Genomic DNA, 13,638 nt, shown 5'->3' with positions numbered 1-13,638 from the left:
TAATATCTGCTAACAGAATCTGATGAGACATGTTTTTCCTTCATATTCAAATTGGGCAATATATTGATTATCTTACACTTTAGTTGAGTCATGTTCCCCGTAAAGCCAGCCGTCCTTTTCTTCAGCTACAAGAAGTGTGATGATATCCCCCTGTGCAAAGCTAAGCAACGTCTTGTTAGTTCCAGCAGTATGTGGGAAGATTGTCTTCACTTTTTGCCTTTTCATTATATTTAGTCCCGTGGCAACAGAAGTTGAACGTGATAAACTGGCATCATCTGAATTCTCTGTCAAAAAATAACAAGCAAGCAAAAAAAAAAAAAAAAAAAAGGAAAATTAGCCACACACTAACAAAATTAAATACAATTAGTAGTCCAACAGGAAAAACAGTAGATAAAGGAATATGGAAGTGCAAATCAAGTTCTGAGACTTTGTGCTGCTTTGGTTGCCACTTAAACACCTCTCAATTATCTGCCAGTGTTTCTTATCACCATGAAGTTCTTAATAACATGTGCATTTATATACAACCCCTTAAAGTTGAACCAACAGGCGTAAAAAGTTATGTAAGTTTTAACTTGCTACTTCTTTCCTCTTTCAGCATTACAAATGCTAAACGTTCACAGCTGTAAAAGACCTTTGGAAACTTCCCATTCTAAAAAAAAAATAATAAAAAATTTAGCTGTGTATAAAGTCCAAGATTTCATTTGAAAATGTGCCTTAAGACTCAGCTTCTGCTGAATCGATGGGAATTGCAGATACTTGGCACCTTCCAGACACCAGATGTTTACCAGAAGATAGCTTAAAGGGTGTCTCAAAATTGTATGTTATTTGACCAGTACAATATATTGTAAAAGCATTTTTAAGGAATAAATGCTGGAATTGCTATTATCACATTGAAGAGTTCTGCATTTCTTATGTTGTGATCTAGGCTTAGTTCTCTCCCTTCCTTCCCTATAGCAGAGAAAGTGAAAAAAAAAAAAAAAAAAAAAAACAGTGTATTACAAACTTAGGAAACTAATCTTAACAGGATTTTACATTTCAGGAAAGAAATACAAGATTGTGCTCATTTTGTCCCATGTGCATTCTTCTCTAACTGCTGCACACCCTTAAAGGAAACCAAAGCAAGACTGTAATAGTAGTTCATGTTTATTTGTGTGCACTGAAATAATCACTCAGATGTATCTTGTTCAAAATTATAGAAAGTATTCTTCTGGTAAGATTGGAAGTCATAAGAGCAGTTAAGCTGGGTTAATCAGGGACATACAGAAAGTCATTAAAATAGAATCTACCTACCTTGACCTGTATTTTACTGCAAACAATTCTTCTCCTCTTATAACACATATTTCTCTTGTTAGGTAACTTATATAAATACTTTGTAAAGACCATTTTCGACTCCTCTATGTCCTGGAATTCACATCATCATAGTAGTCAAGAAGTCCTAAGATAATGTCGAACACTATTGTATGTCATTTACACTTACATAGTTCACAATAAAGTGACACTCACCTGCTGAATTATTTAGTTTTTCGGTAGGTGTCTTTGGAACTGCTGCAGGATTGTTAAACATATCAACCAGTGGACTGGTGTATGCCCTACCTGTAGGAGCAGGGGGCACCTTTGATGTATTTTCATGATGAGGATAAAAATCATTTCCAATCTAGAGTCGCAAAAACAACAGTATTATAACACTGAGGAGACAACTTACTTGTAACATTACATTCTGGAAAGAAATACTTAAATATTCCCAGATGATACATATTTAGACCCATCAGCAAGTCCTCACGTTCCCATGAAATTGCTGATAGAATAGTTTTTAAAGAGGCTTCTGTCCCTTGATAAATATTTGTTAGTGGGAATGCTATGATAACCTTTTTTCTTACCCCCACAGATAGCACAGTTACACCAAGATAATCTCCAGATTTTCTTTTTTTTTTTTTTTAGAGGTTTACTAATACAATTTAGAAATTCAACAACTAATGGTGACACAACATACACATAGGTAGAATTTAGAATTTAACCTGTACTCTAATATGCTAATAAGAATCATGGAGGGAAGAAGGAAAGAAAATAGAAAATAGTATTTTGTCATACATAATTACTATTGCTTACAGATAAGAATGTAGGAAGTGGAATGATTAGAACAACAGTAGTCCTGAGGCTGGGCTCTGCAGAAAGTCCTAGGCACCCAACTGAAAACTAGGCCCTCTTTGGGTATGTGCTTCTGCCTACTACACTGTGTATTTTTCCAGTAGCAGAGCTTCAGCATAATGATTTTGCTTTCATACCCAACCCCAGTATATTCCAACTGAGGTACATCATAGACTTGATCCCAAATGCTTAGGTACAAAAGAAGCTCGTGAAGCCACTCTGCTCCCATTTAAGAGAAAGAACCTTTAACCATCGAAGAACAACATACCATGGTATTTCTCTCTATCATTGGTGAAGGCTGTGGAGTTCCTGATACTGGCGTGGAACCAGGTGTCCTTATTTCGTCTATCATCATTCTAACTTTTTCAGGCACTTTGGTGGCATCGCTACAGATTTCCTGCCACCCAGGCAGCTTGGATTTTAGGAAGTCCGCACACTGCATCCAAGTTTAAAAGGTACTTGTCAAAGATACACTTTTTCATAAAATTGCACAGACCTACTTGTTAATTTTTATTATAGCAAAATAGTAACACCAGCAAAATGGAAATATTTTCAAAGATTTTTGTAAGTAATACCTCCTTGAAACAATATGTTGTAGAAAGAGACTGTCCTTTTTCAGGGTCAGATACTGGAAATACCTGATCAGTCCATGCATTTTTTTCTTAGTATATGATTTTTAAGAAAAATCACAGTAACCCTTTATTGTTGCTACATTACATTTAAGAGAATATTGCATGGTAAACATTTTCTATGACCTGATCACTTGTCTGGCACTACAGTGTTCCTAAGTGCTATCTGATCTCCTATATGATTAAATTTCAGGAGTTTCATTTCTGTTTACACTCATGCCACTGACCTGAATGTGATAGAAGTGCATGTGCTGGGTAAAGCTGCAGTGCTTGTCAACCAGAAAACAGAATCTTCTTTTTTCTTCGAGAAGAGCTTCTCTGCAGCCTTCTGCAATAAATCTCTGAATATCACTCTGTCGAGAGCTCACGGTTTCCAAATACTAAGGAAAAAAAGAAAAGAAAAAGTCACATACAGTCTCTGAGTTTTATTTGATACTACATCCAATTATTGAAGCAAACTCCAAAAGCCTTAGAAAAAGTTTTTGGGAAGGTGGGGTGGCGTAGGGTGGCTTTGCTTCCAAGTCTTTCTCTTTTCATGCACACACCGAACTTCTCTGATCTCATCACGTAAATGTATATTCTTACTACAGGCAATCAATAATCTATTTGGGGGGGGGAGTGAAGCAAAACAAGAAACAGTTTTTAGCCTCTAAATAAAATGCTGCAGTAAATAAGAATATGACATCAACACAGCAACTGTGCTGAGCAATTTTTAGGCCACAGGTGTTTTAATTAGACAGATTATCTTCATCTGCTCCATAACACTTAAATTTACTCTCACAAAGTTATGATGAATCTCTACTTCATTTTAGAGAGGGAAAAATTAGTCACTAAAAAGACTAAACTGTGTTTGTCTGAGGCTATGAGGATTCATGGCTAAACTGTGATTAAATCCTAATCCTTGAATTCTCAGTCCAATACCTTAAAAAAAAAAAAGAATTGTTATGAATGCAGGTTAAAAGATAGGTAGAAGAAATAGGCGCTAGTACTATTTATGTTTACTGCACCGTGTTATACACAAAGCTTTCTTTGAAAAGAAAATTAAAATAGAAAAATATGGAGAAAAAAACATATTAGCTAGCATGAAAAAAAATATTGTGCAAATAAAAATATCAATGGCAAGTATTTTCTGAGAGATACATGACAACCAGAATATGACTGACTATTTAAAATAAAGTTTCTCTTCATTGCCTTGCCATTTCTTATTTTGCCTCAAGATGGCAATGCTGTTTTAAGAGCAGTAGGAAAGGTAGTAACAACTGATAACAGAAGTTGGCATTTGCCTACTTTGGGAAATTCATTTATAGCAAATTACTACTGAATTTGCATAGCATAGCTGATTCCCTGTGTAAACCTCTGCATAAAGGTGTAGTTAAAAAAAAAAAAAATCAAGTGGTAGTCAAGGGATGAAACCTAGAAACTGAAGCAGAAGTCTCTGAATATGTACAGCAGAGCACTCTAGAGCTTAATTTTGACTAGAATACATACTCGAGGACTGCCTTTAATATAAATCAACTTTGAGGAACCAAAAATGCACGTTCTTTGAAATTGTAGAGTTTAACTGGTGCCAAACAACTTACAGAGGAGTTATGTGTATTAACTAATAACATTGCATATACAAAAACTGTGGTAAGCTTCAGAAGTCAAGTTTTAAAACAGACTTAGATGTGACTTGTAATAGCTTAACATGTTCTGTTGACCAGTTCTTATACAAAGAAAGAAACAAGTAACTTAAGAGACAATACACTGACCTCCATTTCTTTATGCTCATATTTCATTACATTTCGTGCTCCTTGGCTTTTCCTTCTGATTTTTTTCAGCTCAGCCTGAGACTTCTCTAAAGAATCTAATTTGCTTCTGTGTTCAGTTTGGTACCTCTTTAAAGTTGCCTGCAATCAAAGCATTTAAAACATCTCATAATGCACTCAGCAATGTAACTGGGTAAGCAACTAAAAAGTATTACTATAAGCTATGAGATACTGCTAATACACATCAAAAGTGTTAGGCAATTGCCTTTCCCAACTTTAGTTTAAAATGCCATTAAGTCATGCATTGGGTCCCTTTTAAACTCAAAATAAGCATGAAAATTTTTACCATGTTTATGTATCTAAAGCTCGATTCTAACATATTGATTATTTAACTGTTAGGGAACAATTTCTGAAAAATTCTTTGACTAGCAATAGATAAATAAAATACAACTTTTTGAATTTAATTTACTTACAGTCATATATTTTACATCCAGGTCTGTTTTCTTCTCCAGTTCAGATATAATTTCTTTATGAAATTTTTTGAACTTTAAAAAAAATGAATGAAGGGTTATTAAAAATTATCAGAAATAGCTTATCATTTCAAAAAGAAAATAAATTTAAAAAGAAATTGTTTAACTTACACTCTCTTCTAGACTGTCATTAAGTTTCTTGTGTGTTCTTGAAATTTCTATGAGAACTTGGCCTGTTGATAAACATACAGCCATATTTGTTTCTTTCATAGAGTTCTGAAGTTAGTTAACAAAGAGCAGTAATAAAATATATTTAACTAATATATTTATTAACTAGAATGTATTTAAGAGGGATAAGAAATTTCTTGCTGTTGCTCACTACAGAAGTTTAAATAAATAAATAACTAGATATGGCCACAGACAAACCAAGAAGCTCATAAGTGATAGAATAATTAATCATGCATTATTATTCAAAAGGGACATGGAGTGCTAGACAAAATAAACACTTCCTTCTCTCCAGAATACCTCATACTGATTTAGTAACAGCCTCTTTTCTTGCCACGTCAGAGAACAGCACACAAGAACTAGAGATAGTTGTTACTATCCAAATAGCTGCTGTTTTTTAGTCTGAAAATTAATGTTTATTAACTAACTGCACCTTCAGAATTAACAAAGTAACCTTTCACATTCATTCACAGCACACCTGCTAAAACAGATCTGATACATATGCTGATTAATTTCCCATGTGTTTTATCAGCGGTTACAGCCTGACTGTATGGCATTAACTAACAGCCAAGCAGCAGCAGATTTCTCAGCCTCCTCTCAACAGATCCTAAATATGCCTGTTATGCTCTGCTGTCTTCCAGCACAAAGTTACACAGCTTAGTCTTAACTGCGAGCAGTTAAAAGCTGGACTGTTTCATTTTGCTTTAGGGGGGGTATAGAGGAAAAAATACCTCAATCCTTTGGGTGTGGTTCTATGTGCAAACCAAGGTAAACTATGCCTGCTGCGGTCCTGCCTGGTATGCAAGCAGCCACATCATCGTGCTCCAGATACAGAACGCTACATCATCCCCACTCCCTTCTTTGCGCTGGCACTGACACACCGAGCGTCTGCCAGTCTTGTCTGGGAGACTGCAACACACTGCTGAGAAGAGTAGTGGGAAGTGTCCTGAGTGCCCATTGACTTCACCCAAATTAGACCTGTATATAGTTACCAGGTCTCAACCAGGAGCCTTTACAAAAAAAACTGAAAGTGCCAGGGCCATGACCAGATTCCTAAACCATGTTGCATCTGAGTCTTGACTAGAGATGTGTTTTGCTGTCATTCCATTTCCATGGCAAGAACGGCAGGTTCAGTTCCACAGTGGCACACCCCCTCCAGTAATCTGTCTGTTCCTCAATCAACTTTGGAGTTACCCCACTGGGAAGTATTTGCCATACAGGTGCTTGCAGCATTAAACCTGCAATAGTGCTGTCCTAATGTACAGACACAATTCTGTAATTCTGATTACATATCACTGGCAGAGTCACTGCACGGGAATGCTGTGTGTCTCCCCTCCTATTTGTTATCTTGCATGATTCCCAGTTTCCTTTTTTCAAAGGAAAAAAAAGGATGTATTAACTGTTCAACACGCTGCTTTACAAATCTTGTTTTCTACCATCCATATGGAGAACCTCTCCTGAGTTAGTCAGCAAAAACTTCTCCTATAATGCTTCATATCCTTCAGGTGCACACAGAAGCTCCCAAAAAGTGCAGCTAACTAAAAAGTTTGCCTAAATAAAATGAATGACAGAACTTTTCATGAGATCCTTCTCATCTTCTCCTTTTTCAGCACCTCCCCAGCCATCAAAACCTGTTTCCCCATAGTGCGTGTTAGTGATTTGGTAACCTTCCTGTATAGCACAGATGCATTCCCATAGTGCCTGGGTATGTACTATCACTTTTCTCCCTTCTTATCTGTCATTCTTAAGTTACAACATCTCGAAATTTTAGTTTCTTTGAAATGAGAACCGTATCTCCTGTCCTGTGAAGCAATACAACACATCAGATCTTGAACTAAATAATGTAAAATGTGGGTCTGCGTTATTGTTTATGGGGAACCATCAGACAGTTCAAGAAGAAAACGTGTCTCCTGACTTTTCAGGAATCCCTCTTCATGCCCCAATCCCCACCTCTATGCCTGTTTGCACAACAGACTACAGGAGACTTGGAAGAAGGAATCAGAATACAATGAGAACAGTCAATCCCTTGATTAGCAAGAAAAAGGAATTCACACTCAGGTTGGTAGATAGGAGAGACAGAAGGGTGCTGGTTTTTTTTTCCTCCCCATATATAGTTTTTCTGAGTCCTGTACAGCCTACAGAATGCTATGCTTTTTTGTTCCTATTTAAAGTTGCTGGTGACTACAGAAGTATAAATACTATGAGAAGTGAGAGGTGCTATAGTAATTAGTTGCTCATATGCAATAGAAAAGTAAATACAATGCAGTTACATAAACACTTGAATTAACAGACATGAGTAAGCCACCTTGTTATTTTAAGGCTGTAGAAATGAATGCACTTCAGTCCATAGTGTTTCTGTTCCACCAAACTCAACTGAAAATACACATTTTAGACTGTGAATGGCTTTTAAAATTAGAAGAATTTTGTAAACACTTATCTGCAACTTTAAAAGGAAAATAAGCGTTAAAAGAAGTCAGGAAAAAATAATCAAGAAATACAAATAAAACTACAAAGTTTCTTTCGTTTTAAATACGCAGACTAGAAAGCTATATGGGAAGTTACAGGAATTCAGGGTGAGTGTTGAAATGGCCCTCAAAATAATTGCCCTTATATATTTTTATGCTTTTTAAAATGAACTTATTCTCACTCTTTGTAAAAAGTACGTTCTGAGAGTCTGCTGCCAAAGCAGCACACTTAGCTAATACTTGGCAATGCTAACGCAGTCGGCCCTAGCGTTCCAAGTACTGACAGACATCCAACAACGTCGGGTATTGACTCAGCTCTCGCATCGCTCTTTCACACTCCCTTCCTCTGGCCGGCCCTGCCACCACAGTGTAAACGTTCAATAAAACAACCCATTCACCTGGTGCGTCAAGAATGGAAAACCTGACGCTCAGAGGTTGTTATTTTTGTCTCATGCAGCACTTGAACTGACTGCAGCCTTCAAGTCTTTGAACGCTTGGTTAGAAACAGGTTTTTTCATCTTTATTACAAAGAATACTGCCAAAACACGTTCTGAAATGAAGAGAACTAAGAACTACACTTCCTTCTAAATGGTTTGTGCTGAATTATTTTACAAGTTTATTTTAGAGTGTTCTAGAACACTTTAAAATAGCATTTTTAGATATCAGTGACTGTATGTCTAATTGCATTTTCTTTTTCTCTCAAAGACGCCCTGTATGCTGTGCATCAGGCAAACCCCATTTTATGCTGGAATCTCCTTACCGCGACTGGTAATCCACAGGCACTGTATGTACTGGCTCACCCATTTAATTTCCTCTTTCATGTTCTGAATCAACATTTTGAAAAGAACCCATAGTAAGCACACTCTGACCTATTAAGATTTAAATTACAGTTTAAATCATAGGTCATATTCTGCACTTTGAATAAATAGAGAACATTGTTAAAGTGAACATACACCATGGTCTTTTATTGCCAGTTTATGATAATGGGTTAGCCACATTTTGATGACCCTCACAAATAAGATTCATACAAAGAGACAAATTTTTGTAGAAGACTAGTTCAGGGAAGGCAAAACAACCCCTGTAACAGCGTCCAAGTGGAATTGAAATTGAAAAACTTCAATATTATATTTTGATTTTAATTACAATGGTGAATCATAGAATAGCTCTAATAAAGACAATGGGTTACTCCGGATTAATAACAGCATAACCTAAGGCCAGGCTCTAGTGTTCAGTAATTATTCACCTTGTAAAAAGGTACAGAAAACTACTTAAGGTGAAGACAAACATGTTTCTCACATCAACTAAAAATATTTTGCTATGTATTAAAGCTGTTCATGATCAGGTTTTATATATGAGAGCTCATAATACACAATAACCAAATATTAACCTTGTCATCATTTACTGGCAAACCCCAAACCTATCAAAGATGATGTGCATGATAACAGACCACTTAAGACAGACTTACTGTAAACTTGAAACAGTTTTAGGCATCATATTATGCAATGAATTAATAAACCAAAACCACCGGGGTCTTGGTGATAAACATAACCATTCAAATGCTTGCCTTTCAAAGATACTTACTCCTGCTTTCCATTCCCCCACATCCTGAATGTGAAATCTTTGTGACTAAAAGAGTAGAGGTACATTAAATATTCCCACATTTGTTTTAGAAAATGGAAATGTAGTTGTAAATGTTTACAGATACTTCTTCTGTTATTTTGCTATTACCTTATAAATGCACTACAGGGAAGAGAAGAAACAATCTCTTTCAGAGAGGGATTTTGGGGGAGCTTCTCAAATACCTTAAATAAGTTAAAAATAAAACAAATATTTCTCATGTATGGTTCTTGAAACCATGCTGCGTAATACAGCTATAATCTGCAATATGACCATGAACAGTAATGCCAAGTTCCATGGTAAATTTATTTTAGTTTCAAATAGGTTCAGGTAGAAGGATCTTTTAAGCTGAAACTTCAGGAATTTGTGGAATATTTTTAGGCTTAACCAAGGCCGTTGGTTGTATTTGTATTTTCTATTGAGAAAATAAGACAGACTAGAATTCCATTAATGCTGTTGTGGTTTTTTTTACTAACCCAAAATGTGTAACAGTTATTTCTCCATACACAGTATCCCATGAACTAGAAGACATCCTTAAAAGATTGTCTTCACAGTAGATGAAAAACAAGGAAAGCAATTTCTAACAGAAATACTCATTGTAAGGCTGGAATACAGAACTTCTGCAGCAGTTACACTTCAACCTCACTGTTCACACTGGGTGATTGTACTGGATATTTCTCTTTTTAGCTTATGTTGACTGTTTTTATGAGTAGAAGACTAGAAGAATTAGTTCAAGTTAGAAACAAAAATGGAACTCAGTTAAGAGAGTTCTGTCATAGAAACAAATATTAACAGCAACCAACAAAATTACTTAAACTTTTAAAATACTAAATAGCTATATTAGAATCAATAGAAGTATTAATTGCATCACCTTACTTGAAATATACTTCAAATTTGTTTTATTTAGAGGCAGTTGCTCTTGAAAAATTTAAAGTCTCTTAACAGAGAGACCTTCTTAGATGTCTGGGAATGGACAAAGTGCTTAATTATATCACTCATTTGTCTCCTGTTGTCCTATTTTGCGTTCAGGACAGGTCTAGTAACTTCATGTCTTAGAGACAAAACCACATAATTATTTACATTAAAGAAGAGAATGAAAGGCTGAGTCAAAGCTACACATGGAGACAATAGTTCAAGTCTATTATTAGATGCCATTTCTGTCAGGATGCTCTCTTTCTTCCAAGTTACCCTTTGCCCAGAAGAAAGGCATTTATGACAAAAGTTAGAAACAAAGTCCTTTGAAGCCAGTAGCCCCTGAAAGGTAGTAAAATAGAAAGTTTCAAAGGAATAAAGTATAACAAATAAGTATGATTGAACAAAAGATCTGTTAAGCCTCATATGCAGTAAATTTATCATTCTGTCATAGGAAGGATTTATTGCAGAAGGATTTAATTGTGCAACAGATGCTTTAAAGAAGGCAAAAAGCCTTAATGGAATTTAATGTGAACGAATAAAATCATAATGAAGGACAAAGTAATGCAAAACTTGCCAAGCTCTAACTGTGCTTTACTTCTAATACAGTTTGTCCAGAATGCTTTAAAAAACCCCACAATCTGTAGAATTAATACTAATATGCACATAAATCAATAGGACTAGGTCGTCTGCCTTTCCTTACTGCATGGATGAACATGAAATAAGAAGCAAGGAGTAAATCTTTCTGTAGTTCATTTTATAAAATGGCATTGACACATGACCATTCAATGCCATTTTATGAAGGTGACTGCAGAAGGTGAAGAATAAAAAAAAGAATAAAACTTAAAACAGAGAAAAGGGGAAGAGATTTCAGAGTATCATAAAGTATTTTAAGTCCGCATGCTAGATGTGGTGCCTTGAAGCAGCACCTCCAAATAGATAGTTATGTTTTGCTAGAACAGCAAATAAATAAACAAAAATCTGTAAATAAAACAAAAACAGAAGTAAAGAGAACTTCACATTCTAACTGGCATTCTCGGATCAATTTTTATTTTAAAATATGCACAGTTCTCACTAAGGCTGTGAGCAACAGATATGTTTCTGTGCTATAACAAGCAAATAAGTTAATTAATTTAAAACAGATTAAACACAGGTTAAAGGAAATTAAAAAACCTCCACAACACAATGGCTGAAATCTGGGTATTCATGTACTAGTCCAGTAAAATAATATCCAAAAGTGATACTGATTATGAACCATGAGGAATGAAACTGAGCATTATGATATTATTGGGCATGTAAAAATATAATTTAAAGTACTATACAGTTAAAGATATATAAAGATATAAAAATGTAGTCCTGTTAACAGCATGTGTTGTCGAAGTTGTTCACATTAGGCTCCCACACAAAATAAACTGCAGCAATTATTCATTTAAAATACAAATAGTCTCATGCTTTCAGCTCTCCTTTAACTACGTAAGCAACTTCATATAAAATGCTTTCAAAGCATCACTTGTCATCTGAAGTTAGCTCACAATATTTCAAGTAATTATCTGAAACTGATTTAATGCTCAGAGTTAAGAAATTTCAATTTCTTCATAGCTCAGTTTTATCATTATTTTTTCACAAGCTCCATTACTCCTAAATATTTAAAACCCTTTTAGATATTTTACAGTCTCATTAATACAGAAGAGAGAAACAGTCTTCCAAAGTTTGTAAGACCCTGGAAGATGCCTAAGTCTAAGTATCTTACCTCCACGTCCAGACAAAACCAGTAGGCAATAAAGAGGATTGTACAAGACACTGTTGCTAATTTTGTGAGTTGGGCACCTATGCTGTTAGGTGGTGATGAACTCATAGTGCTCTTCCTCATTCTCATAGGGCTTCGTTGCCTGTGTTCCTCCTATGGCTCCCTAGTGAAAAAACATATTCTACCCCATGCACAGAGTTTTAATGTATGTTTGACCACAATCAAAACTTCATCAACTTTCAAAAAGAAAGTACTATCACCTCTGTTTTTATCCAGTCAAATAATTTCTTTCCAGCTACATCATGGCCAACATAATTTAACAGGAGTCCACAGCTGTTTTAATTAGCAAAGACTACTCTCTAGGTACAATATACTTCTCTTCTAACAAGAGGAAAAGGACCTTTTACCATTTTACTTTTACAGCAAATGCTGTACACTAAGTTTAATGCTTCCCAAAATATTTGCTTTATTTTGATATGTACATATTTGTATGTACATATACAGCATACACATACAAATATACCTATCTATATCTCACTGACAGCCTGTTCCCTCTGCACCAGAGCCAAAGAGCATCAGGGAAAAAAAATCGTAAATAAAGGTAGCTAGTAGCAGCCTGCCACTGCTGTATTCTCTTGGTCATCCTCTCTCCTAGCAAGCTGCTTGGACCCAGCCAGGAGCATAGAGCCAAGTGGATAAACTGCATTAGTGGTGACCACCATCAACTGTGGCCACCATCTTCTCAAGGACCTCCATCTTCTAGTCCCAGGCTTATTATGTTGTGGAACTGGCTGGAAAAATGCATTCAGGACCAATTATAAGATGATGCCTGGGATTTTACCCAAAATGCATATATAGCTCTAAAGGGAAAAACAAAAGCCTAACCACCAGTTCTCAGCAGCTTAGCTGTATATTATTTGGAATAAAATTTGCTAGAACACATACTTGGCAATACTCTCTTTAACGCTTCCTCTACCGTTAGATTACACATTGCTCTCAGCGTGAGGAATATAATCAAAGAATCCTGCTATTCAAAAATCCTTCTCCCATTTCATAATTAGACAAACAGTGAAGGGATAGAGCACAGTTCACTTCTACTGTAGTAGCCTAGCACCTAGCACTTACTTATGATACCATTTTATTTTGTAGCTCAGGATCAAAATTATGTAGTAATCTTTTCGTTGTCCTAAATCTTTGTTGATGATCATGTGAAAGAAAATACTGTAAAACTGCATAATGAAGTACTTTTCCAATACATAAGACAGAATTAAAATTACTTGAATTAAAATTACAATTTTTCTTTAAAACTTTGGAATATTTAAGTATTAAGAGATACACAGAACTCCTCAGCTATTTATACATCAAAGTCTACGACTGTTTATAAAAAAAGCCATACTCAGTTAAACCCAAGGATCAACTTGCTTTTTAAATATACTTTACTCAGACTAAAATTAATGCCAAATTCTTTCAGCTTGACACAAGTGATTTTAAAAAGTACTAAAAAATTCATACCACGCATTACATGCTATAAAGTGGGCAATGAACTGTTCATAAATTAGCTATTCCCACATAAGACACTACAGGAGTGAATACTTAAGAGATTATAAAGACCATTACAATTTCCAGTTACTTTAAGTTTGTTCTTGGTGTGATGCTCCTATTTTACAATTTTAAACAGAA

At 35.3% G+C, this 13,638-nt stretch overlaps 1 protein-coding gene across 1 annotated transcript in view; it reads right to left on the bottom strand.

The window, feature by feature from the left end:
• Window positions 1-13,638, bottom strand: part of BAIAP2L1 (BAR/IMD domain containing adaptor protein 2 like 1) — a 41,663-nt gene that overhangs the window by 6,406 nt on the left and 21,619 nt on the right. Inside the window, exons 4-10 of the mRNA XM_059826506.1 lie at window positions 5,164-5,225; window positions 4,996-5,067; window positions 4,526-4,663; window positions 3,002-3,154; window positions 2,414-2,581; window positions 1,504-1,654; window positions 77-284 (exon numbers count right to left, since the gene is read on the bottom strand). Of these exons, the coding sequence (XP_059682489.1) occupies window positions 77-284; window positions 1,504-1,654; window positions 2,414-2,581; window positions 3,002-3,154; window positions 4,526-4,663; window positions 4,996-5,067; window positions 5,164-5,225 (952 nt within the window). The remainder of the gene's footprint in view (window positions 1-76; window positions 285-1,503; window positions 1,655-2,413; window positions 2,582-3,001; window positions 3,155-4,525; window positions 4,664-4,995; window positions 5,068-5,163; window positions 5,226-13,638) is intronic.

This window comes from Gavia stellata, chromosome 18 (assembly GCF_030936135.1).
Source record: "Gavia stellata isolate bGavSte3 chromosome 18, bGavSte3.hap2, whole genome shotgun sequence".
NCBI lineage: Eukaryota > Metazoa > Chordata > Aves > Gaviiformes > Gaviidae > Gavia > Gavia stellata.
The sequence above is the reverse complement of the archived record's forward strand: the minus strand, read 5'-3'. Positions and strand labels throughout refer to the sequence as shown.